The sequence below is a fragment of the Girardinichthys multiradiatus genome, chromosome 7 (assembly GCF_021462225.1).
Source record: "Girardinichthys multiradiatus isolate DD_20200921_A chromosome 7, DD_fGirMul_XY1, whole genome shotgun sequence".
NCBI lineage: Eukaryota > Metazoa > Chordata > Actinopteri > Cyprinodontiformes > Goodeidae > Girardinichthys > Girardinichthys multiradiatus.
In genome coordinates this window covers 8142009-8152554 of record NC_061800.1, presented here as the reverse complement: position 1 = coordinate 8152554, position 10546 = coordinate 8142009, and the positions used below count along the sequence as shown (strand labels likewise).

Genomic DNA, 10546 nt, shown 5'->3' with positions numbered 1-10546 from the left:
AAAATAATGAACTTTATCACAATATGCTAATATTTTGAGAAGGACCTGTATATACCCAATGGTGATTTTTGACGAGTCATCTGGGTGGTTGCCCGGGGCGGCATTAGCTGGGGAGAGGGGTCACACAAGCACCAGATAAAAATAGATACATTTTCTGACAGTTGCGCCTTGGATAGGTTTCCTATTGCTTTTATGAAAGTGCAGTCAATGTGGAGTTGGCGCTCAGTATTTCATGGCAGTTGTGAGGGACAGCAGTGCATTTTTTCCCACCTCAGAATTTAAGATGATTTCCTGCATTTTGGTTAGTTGAGGAGGAGCAGGCTCCCCTATGGTGCCATTATATAAAGACAACTACAGAATATTTGTATCAATATTTTTCCACTGTGCATGCTAAAAAGCAATGTTTTATAGTATTTCATTAAATTGAAGCCAAATAGCATCACAGGCTCAAATTTATACATATACTAATTTAAATCATTTAATAAGACAAGAAGGTCTTTAAACTTGACACAGCTAAAGCCTGTTAACTGATTAAGTAATCTGGATTGATGCAACTGATGGTGTCTCTGTGCCTTTATATAAACAATATCTTTGACAGCTTGTGTTGGACTGATCAATACCCGTTACAATGTGGAAGTCCAAGCACCTCAGTACTGATCTAAGAGGGAGAATGGTAAATTTAGACCAGCTGGTTTGACTTTTGGAGCCATATTAAATAAATATTTTGCAGAATCCAATATCATCAGCTCAAATATTTGTGTCAAAATCTGAAAAATGATGTCCATAGACAATCTCCATCCAATCTGACTGAGCTAGATCTATTTTTGCAAATAACTGTGGGTAAAAATGTGAGTCTTTAGTGGTCTCTGGTGGAGACATACACCAAAAGACTTGCTGGTGTAACTACAGCGGAAGGTGGTTCTACAAACCTCTGACTAAGGGGGTCTGAAAACATATGCAGATCACACCTTTCAGATTTTTACTTCTTCCTACAACATGCACAAGTTTGTGTTGCTTTGTTACATAAAATCTCAAAAAGATACATGCAGATTTAAGACTGCAATGTAAAAAAAAGTTGTAGTGGTATACATACTTTTGCAAGGCAATGTACATAAAAAGCTGGAAAAGAAATGTAAAATTAGAAAACAATAATGTTTTATTAGTATCAAATTGTATTTTTATTTATTTACTATTCTAGAATAATCATCAATTTGGGTTATCGTTTCCTTTTTTAACAAGCCGTCATTCAGAACTTTTTTCTCCATCAAAACAATGGAGCCAGTACACTCAAGATCGCATAAAACAACATAGAAAAATAGCAACGGTGCACATTTTAGTCTGGCTTTTTTATGCAAAAAAAAGTTCCAATTTTTAAACAAACAATAAAAACCACAGATATGGCTGTAAACCCGATGTTGAAACATTTTTAACAGAAAGTTGTATTGTGAAAATCTTCCCTCAGGAGCACTAAAATACAGTAGTGTGTCAGCATTTGGTTGTGTGTGCAACTGTTTCCGTAACATTAGAATATCCCATAATGTCTCACAGGTTTACTTCATAGAGTAAATACAAACATCGGAGACAAAACCAAAGCAGATAAAATTAAGGCTAAAGAGTTCAGCTCATTGAAGACTGCAGCAGGTAACAGTCGGAGCATGTCTCCGACACATCTGTCCTCAACTCCAAAGGTGCCGACTCAATGATCGCCTTGCTGAACCAGTCAAATCCAAATACATTCCCCACTCTGACCAATCCGGTTGTTGGTCTTCCATGTAGCATTCTCCTCTGTCAGAGCTCATCCTACAAAACAAACCGAGCCAAAAAGGTTCTGATTCTAGCTGAGCAGATACTTTGAACTTCAGATCTAAATGAGAAGATGGTTACCTTTGGTGTGTTGTGTAACCGTGATGACTGCTGTTCTATCCGGCGTCTGATGATGTCAGCGATCGTGTTCGCATCACGGCTGTTAATGTGCTCTCCGCTGTGTTCATACTGCAGAAACATACGCATACTATTGGTTGTTGTTTTATATTGTTGTAAAGTAAAACAGTTGAAACACAGGCGCCCCCTGCTGGGTGTGACTGTGTCAGCATGTCTGTGTCCTCACCCTCTTTGTTCCCCGGTACGGGTAAAATCTCACTGTTGGGTAGGCGGTGATTCCAGCCGACTGACACAACTGATAATGAGCCTGGCAGTCCACCTTCCCTGCTCGGACCTCTCCCTTAAGCATCTGTCACTCAAACAGAAGATCTCATGTTACAGCCCACAGAAAAAAAAAGTTACTGCGAGGTATGTACAGTTAAACCCAAACTTATTCAGTTTTAAAGTCATTTTAATTATTCTAATTTAATATAACTTGCAGTCTCCTGACTGCAAGTTATATTAACATTTTAGAGAGGCCCAGCCAGAGCCCAGACTTAAATTCACATGAGAATCAAGGGAGGGAGCTAAGGATTCAATTCAAAAATACTTTATTAATCCCAAAGGGAAATTAAATGTTGTTATAGTTCATATTATGAAGGTTTCTTCAAAGAGTCGTTGTAGATGCTGATGGCTGTGGGCAGGAAGGATCTCCTGTAGCGCTCCGTCTTACAGCAGATCTGAAGAAGCCTCTGACTGAAGACACTCTGTTGTTGTACAATAGTCTGATGAAGAGGATGCTCAGGGTTCTCCATAATGTTCTTCATTTTATGAAGAATCCGTCTTTCCACAATGATCTCCAGAGGTTCCAGAGGAGTCCCCAGAACAGAGCCAGACTTTTTTATCAGCTTGTTGAGCTTTTTTAAGTCCCTGGCTCTGATGCTGCTTCCCCAGCAGATGATGGAAGAAGAGATCACACTTTCCACAACAGACTTATAGAAGATATGCAGCATCTTGCTGCAAACAACAAAGGATCTAAGCTTCCTCAAGAAGTTCAGTCTGCTCTGTCCCTTCTTGTAGATGGCTTCACAGTTGCATCTCCACTCTAGTCTGTTGTCCAGGCGAACACCGAGGTATTTATACTCCTCCACCACCTCCACTTCTTCTCCCATGATGGAAATGGTGTTTGACCTATTCTTGTTTCTCTTAAAATCTACAATCATCTCCTTTGTTTTAGTCACGTTCAAAATGAGATGATTGTTTCCACACCATGCCACAAAGCGGTCCACCACCTTCCTGTACTCAGCTTCTTGTTCATCTCTGATCCACCCCACGACTGCAGAATCATCCGAGTATTTCTGCAGATGACAGGAGTCTGTCTTGTACTGGAAGTCTGAGGTGTACAGAGTGAAAAGGAATGGTGAGAGTACCGTCCCCTGTGGTGCTCCTGTGCTGCTGACTACCTGGTTAGACTCATAACCCTTCAGTCTCACAAACTGTGGTCTGTTTGTCAGGTAGTCTTTGATCCAGGAGATTGTTGAGGCCTCCACCTGAGTCTTCTGGAGTTTCTGACAAAGTAAATCAGGTTGGATTGTATTAAATGCACTGGAGAAATCAAAGAACATGATCCTCACAGTGCTGCTGGCTTTGTCCAGATGACAGTGGGTTTGTTGAAGCAGGTGTATGATGGCATCTTCAACTCCAACTCCACAGCGATAAGCAAACTGAAGGGGGTCCTGATGGTTTACTGTTTGCTTACTCAGGTGGGCCAACAGGAGTCTCTCTAGGACCTTCATGATGTGGGATGTCAGGGCAACAGGTCTATAGTCATTGAGGACTGATGGGTGAGTTTTCTTTGGTACCGGAACAAGACAGGAGGTCTTCCACAACACCGGAACCTTCTTCTGGGCCAGGCTAAGGTTGAAGAGGTGCTGCAGAATCCCACAGAGCTGCTCTGCACAGGCCTTCAGGACTCTAGGGCTGACATGATCTGGACCTGCAGCCTTATTCCGATTCAGTCTCTCCAGTTGCATCTTCACTTGACTTCTTGAGACACACAGGCGGAAGGGGGAAGCAAAGGGAACATCAGCATCTTCTGATATGGTTGAAGGCAAACATGTAGAAGCAGAAGGGTCTAGGGCTGAGGTGGAAGATAAAAAATGTGAGGTGTTACTGGACAGCTGTGGGTCCTGTGGGTCAAAGGAGGGTGGAATGTCTGTTTGGCTGTGAGCAGGAGAGGAGGATGTTGAGCTTGTTTCTGAACTGAACCTATTGAAGAATGTGTTCAGTTCATTGGCTCTGTCCAGAACTCCATCGGTCTGATCATCCTTCTGCTTGAAGCCTGTGATCTTCTTCATCCCTGACCACACATCTCTGATATTGTTTTGCTGGAGCTTGCTCTCCAGCTTCTTCCTGTACACCTCCTTGCTGTCTCTTATCTTGACTTTAAGTTGCTTCTGTATACTCCTCGATAATTCTCTGTCTCCCTCTCTGAAGGCTCTTTTTTTCTTGTTAAGGAGGTCCTTCAGGTAACTGGTGATCCAAGGTTTGTTATTGGGGAAACATCTCACGGTTCTGGCGGGGATGATGTTATCCACACAGAAGTTTATATAGTCGGTTACACACTCAGTCATGGCATTGATGTCCTCTCCATGTGGCTGGCACAGTGTGTCCCAATCTGTAGCCTCAAAGCAACCTTGCAGAGCTTCTTCAGCTTCCTGTGACCATTTTCTCACAGTCCTCTTTATTACAGGTTGCCTCTGAACAAGGGGCTTATATTTCGAGCAGAGAAAAACAAGATTGTGATCTGATTTACCTAGAGGAGGTCTTGCTGTAGAGATGTATGAGTCCTTGACATTTGCATAAAACAAATCCAATGTTTTGTTTTCTCTGGTAGAGCAGCTGACAAATTGTTGAAACGTTGGAAGTGTAGCAGAGAGTGAAGCATGGTTAAAATCACCAGAAATTGCCACAAAAGCTTTGGAGTGTTGTGTCTGTAGCTTAGCAACAACTGAGCTGATGGCATCACATGCAGTATGTCTGTCTCATTTTGTATCAGAAACAAACTTCTTGGTTGAATGTAAAATAAATCTAAATCTGCTGGGGTTCTGAATAATTTTGGACTTAACTTTATAAAAATCAATGTGTCTCACCCGAGCCAGGATCTCAAACTCTGGGGCGAAGTGCTGACAAGGTCCACACCAGGGGGCATAAAAATCCAGAACCCAGTGATCCCGACCTGAAAGAACCTGGGATTTGAAGGTCTCTGGAGTCAGATCCACCGAGGCTGTGGGCAAAGAACTACACACATGCACACACAAGGTCCAACTCCATTAATCAGGTAAAAGGCCAGGCAAAAACTCAAATGAAGTAAAGAAAGAGGAAGAGAGGAAAAAGAAGGACATAATGGAAGGAAGGAAGAAATAATGAAATAACCAGGGAAATTAGAAATAGGAAGGAAGGACGGACGGACGGACGGAGGGAAGGAAGGAAGGATTGACGAAAGGAAGGAAGGAAATTATGAAGAAAGAAATTAGGGAAGGTAAAAGAGAAGATGAAAAGAGAGGAATGTGGGAACAATAAGAAGGAAGGAAAAGATGGAAGAAAAGCAAAGAAGAAAAAAGGAAAGGAAAAAAAACAAGAGTAAAGGTAGAATAAAGTCTGGGAAATATACAGGTCCTTCTCAAAAAATTAGCATATTGTGATAAAGTTCATTATTTTCCATAATGTAATGATGAAAATTTAACATTCATATATTTTAGATTCATTGCACACTAACTGAAATATTTCAGGTCTTTTATTGTCTTAATACAGGATGATTTTGGCATACAGCTCATGAAAACCCAAAATTCCTATCTCACAAAATTAGCATATCATTAAAAGGGTCTCTAAACGAGCTATGAACCTAATCATCTGAATCAACGAGTTAACTCTAAACACCTGCAAAAGATTCCTGAGGCCTTTAAAACTCCCAGCCTGGTTCATCACTCAAAACCCCAATCATGGGTAAGACTGCCGACCTGACTGCTGTCCAGAAGGCCACTATTGACACCCTCAAGCAAGAGGGTAAGACACACAAAGAAATTTCTGAACGAATAGGCTGTTCCCAGAGTGCTGTATCACGGCACCTCAGTGGGAAGTCTGTGGGAAGGAAAAAGTGTGGCAGAAAACGCTGCACAACTAGAAGAGGTGACCGGACCCTGAGGAAGATTGTGGAGAAGGGCCGATTCCAGATCTTGGGGGACCTGCGGAAGCAGTGGACTGATTCTGGAGTAGAAACATCCAGAGCCACCGTGCACAGGCGTGTGCAGGAAATGGGCTACAGGTGCCGCATTCCGCCTGACCTGGGCTACAGAGAAGCAGCACTGGACTGTTGCTCAGTGGTCCAAAGTACTTTTTCCGATGAAAGCAAATTCTGCATGTCATTCGGAAATCAAGGTGCCAGAGTCTGGAGGAAGACTGGGGAGAAGGAAATGCCAAAATGCCAGAAGTCCAGTGTCAAGTACCGACAGTCAGTGATGGTCTGGGGTGCCGTGTCAGCTGCTGGTGTTGGTCCACTGTGTTTTATCAAGGGCAGGGTCAATGCAGCTAGCTATCAGGAGATTTTGGAGCACTTCATGCTTCCATCTGCTGAAAAGCTTTATGGAGATGAAGATTTCATTTTTCAGCACGACCTGGCACCTGCTCACAGTGCCAAAACCACTGGTAAATGGTTTACTGACCATGGTATCACTGTGCTCAATTGGCCTGCCAACTCTCCTGACCTGAACCCCATAGAGAATCTGTGGGATATTGTGAAGAGAACGTTGAGAGACTCAAGACCCAACACTCTGGATGATCTAAAGGCCGCTATCGAAGCATCCTGGGCCTCCATAAGACCTCAGCAGTGCCACAGGCTGATTGCCTCCATGCCACGCCGCATTGAAGCAGTCATTTCTGCAAAAGGATTCCCGACCAAGTATTGAGTGCATAACTGTACATGATTATTTGAAGGTTGACGTTTTTTGTATTAAAAACACTTTTCTTTTATTGGTCGGATAAAATATGCTAATTTTGTGAGATAGTAATTTTGGGTTTTCATGAGCTGTATGCCACAATCATCCGTATTAAGACAATAAAAGACCTGAAATATTTCAGTTAGTGTGCAATGAATCTAAAATATATGAATATTAAATTTTCATCATGACATTATGGAATATAATGAACTTTATCACAATATGCTAATATTTTGAGAAGGACCTGTATAGAGCAAGACAGAGAAGTCAAGGTGGGAGGAAAAGGATGTTGTAAAGAAAGAAGGAAGGCAGACAGGATAAGGGTGTTACCTGAGTGCCCATGCTCTGAGTGAATGTGCATCTCTGTGCCAGCCATTGTAAATCCTGCAGACAGACACAGATCATGATACCATTACTCTTTATCTCCTGTCCTCCTGTCCTTCTGCTGTGAATCTGAGTCTCTCTGGAGTTCTGAGGCCACCAGGCTGATTTTACACACACACACACACACACACACACATCATTTTAACACAGCGCTTACGTGTAGCGGTCAGACTGCCGGCTGTTCCCAGAATACAGGCGAACCTCAGGGTACGCCCTCACACCCTGACTCTGGCAGAACGTCTGAAAGCGCTGACAGTCGACTGAACCCACCAGTATCTGACCCGAAACCATCTGCAGGAGAGACAGAGTCAGGTTAGAAAGGTTTCACTGCACTTCCTGTCTGTAAAGAGTGATTCCAGCAAAGACTCCTCTCTGGTGAACCACACATGGTGGTTGTTTTAATTATTATGCAGTGAACAAGAACACCTCACATGTGACTTTTGACCTATTTAACTGTTTTACTCCAGGTGATTCAAAATGTCCTTGTAGGCCTCTTGCATCTAGTTTTTTACGCCATCCAAGCTGATGGCATCCCAGAATCTTTAACATAGGTCTTCTGCTCAAAAGGCATTTGTATGAATGCCTGTGTGTCAAAGTACTTCTGATATAAATATTTGTTTGCTAACAAAGAAATATTGGTGAATGTGATCAACTCTGAATGTCTTTTACTCAACAGAATGATAAATGTTTGACATCTTGAATGTGAAAGCAGCTCCAGTCAGGAGACAGGATTTTATCTACAAGGAACGTTTGATGATTTATTTATTCCCACTGAGTCTAAAGAATGTGACCCAGGAAAAATAAAAGAATACCGTTATTAGGAATCCTTGGGAATCCATCCTCCTCCAACGGAAGCTCTGGCTACTGGTAAATGTGGGGCTCCTTGACAGAGAACACTGAACCATGGAACCTAGCAAGAGGGCCCACTGCCTGGATCTGGACCTAGACTGAACTAGACCCTCAGATTGGCTTGCTTTTGGTTTGCATTATATGCTTTGCTACTTTTATTTTACCTTTGTGGGACATTGCTGCAACACCTTTATTTAAGAAAAACCCTTGCTGTGGTCAACTATGTTCTGGACCCAAACTGAGGAACCACCAGGTTATCTGATGAACAGAATCGGAATCCACAGCCTTCTAGTCACAGGGTTCCTACATGTTTTTCATTTCAAAATTCCAGACTTTTGTAGACTTAAATTTCCTGATTTTTTCCCTGCTGTTTTATTAAACTTTCTGAATATTTTATGCAAAAAATCTTCACCTTGACCTGCTTAAATCTTATCTGTAGGTTAGAAACTGTGTGTGTGCTTTATCACATTTTCCCTGTTCTTCTGGTATCTAGACGAACATAGATCAGCTTTATTTCAAAATCTCTAACTGTTGTATTCACCAAGTACCAGGGGCCTCATTTACGGAGATTGTTTATGCACAGAAACCCTGCGGCGCAATGTTTTGCACAATTCAGCATGTTGGGTCAAAGTGTGCGTAAATCCATGCGAACCTTTGAACTGTCGTGAAAATGTGCAGAAGCACTTTTTCCAATCGACAACAATAAAATACAGAGAACTAAAACTCACCTACATCCACTGAAATATGACTCCAGCTTTTATGGTTTAAACACAAGCGATGAAACCGAATCACATTTCTCGTCATACAATAACGCAACACACCTAAGAAAATGATGGAAAGAGCCTCAGTCGGATATAAACTGTAAAACCTTCTTTGTTTTTGTCACTTGTAGATTGAAATGCTCATCGGTCTGTGCGTTGAGGACCATAAAATGCATGTGAATCATCTAAGGGGCACTTTCATTCTCACTAAAAAAGAAAACGGTGTCGGATAAGCAGCTTAATTCCAAACAAGTCAGGTTTGATGATTCCTAAGCTGGAGACAATCACACATGTCCATAAACAGCTGCGTAAAGTTGCGAGTAACTGTGGAACGATGGCAGCTTTGGCACAGCTGGAGGACATCACCAATGGAAGACGTTTGAGGGAGCGTTTGTTTTCCAGAGATCCTCTAGATCTGCTGGCACATGATGATGCGTTTCTTATTAGTGGGTTTAGATTGGCCAGGGCAGTTATTTTGGAGTTCTGCATGGAGATGGACCCAGTGTTACAGAGGGAAACCAGGAGGAACCGTGCATCACAGATGCCAGTTCAAGTTCTCGCTACGTCGCGGTCCTTTCAATCAGAGCTTTTCAGAGGGACCTGACAGACAGGTCGGGTATTTAAGAGTTTTCCCTGAGCCCGGCCCTGCCAGCCATATGAGATGCCTCCTCCATATGTTGCTCTGATATAGAAAGTTCCCCTTAAACTGTGGCTCTCATTTGCAGTGAGGAGCCGATTTCTGAATGTAATCAGAGCTATAGACTGCACTCATACTGCTATAAGGGTCCCATCTGTAAATGAATATGAATTTGTTAACAGAAACCATTTTCATTCAATATATGTGCAACATAGTTGTGATGCTCAAATGTGTCTCCCTAATGCAATCGCACATTGGCCTCAGCTCATGATTCCTTTATATAATAAAAATGTTTGTAATTATTCTAATCATTACAGTAGTGTTGGGAACAAACCTCCATCAAACTCTGTGTCCAACGGTGGCTTCCAGGTAATTTTCTATTTTTTTATGTGACGTCCTGAATGATTGTAAAGATTTCAAGTTCTTCACATAGTGTGTGAGGTGACAGTTTTCCTAATAGAAATATAGGATACATATTTACCTCATTATAATGATCAGCATGGAGCTGTAATTGAGCTTAGTGCAGCAGCTGGACGGTGCCGTTTGGGTTTGATGCACACATTGTAGAACTAAATGGGTACGAGCTGACAACCTACGTGTGCGGTGGAATCTTTATTTCATTTGTGTGTATTTGGAAATATAGCAACTATAATGCATAGTTTGACATTCTAACGTCTAGGTCAACCTGACTTTGAAGTCCAACAACTAGTTGATAGTGGTTAATTATTGCAGGTAGTGGGTCAAAAACCAAAATATGAATGGATAAGAATATGGATAAGATATGATGTGGCACACCAACAACCTATCTAAATATAAATCAATGTAAAAACTACTACATTAAATAAGCATTATTAGATTTGTGTCCTTAACAAATTTGAGTTTGTGAAAAGTCTGGAAAATAAAACATATTTACAATCTTTTCAGACTTTTCCAGACCTGGAAGACGGTGAAAGCAAATTCCATACTCCAGATTTCCCCGTCAGTCACGCCAACAGACAGGAGTGACACCGCACCCCGGGAGTGATTTAGCTGGTCCCCTGAGTGAGCCAACAATCGTTTCC

General features: G+C 41.9%; 1 protein-coding gene across 6 annotated transcripts in view; it reads right to left on the bottom strand.

The window, feature by feature from the left end:
• Positions 1-1133: 1133 nt before the first annotated feature.
• The window catches only part of dnajc10 (DnaJ (Hsp40) homolog, subfamily C, member 10), a 25808-nt gene continuing 16395 nt past the window's right edge, over positions 1134-10546 (bottom strand). For all 6 annotated transcript variants that reach the window (XM_047370913.1, XM_047370912.1, XM_047370918.1 and 3 more), the window contains exons 20-25: positions 7396-7529; positions 7185-7238; positions 5013-5160; positions 2108-2230; positions 1885-1992; positions 1134-1800 (exon numbers count right to left, since the gene is read on the bottom strand). In XM_047370913.1, the coding sequence (XP_047226869.1) occupies positions 1789-1800; positions 1885-1992; positions 2108-2230; positions 5013-5160; positions 7185-7238; positions 7396-7529 (579 nt within the window). In that variant the 3' untranslated portion in view covers positions 1134-1788. The remainder of the gene's footprint in view (positions 1801-1884; positions 1993-2107; positions 2231-5012; positions 5161-7184; positions 7239-7395; positions 7530-10546) is intronic.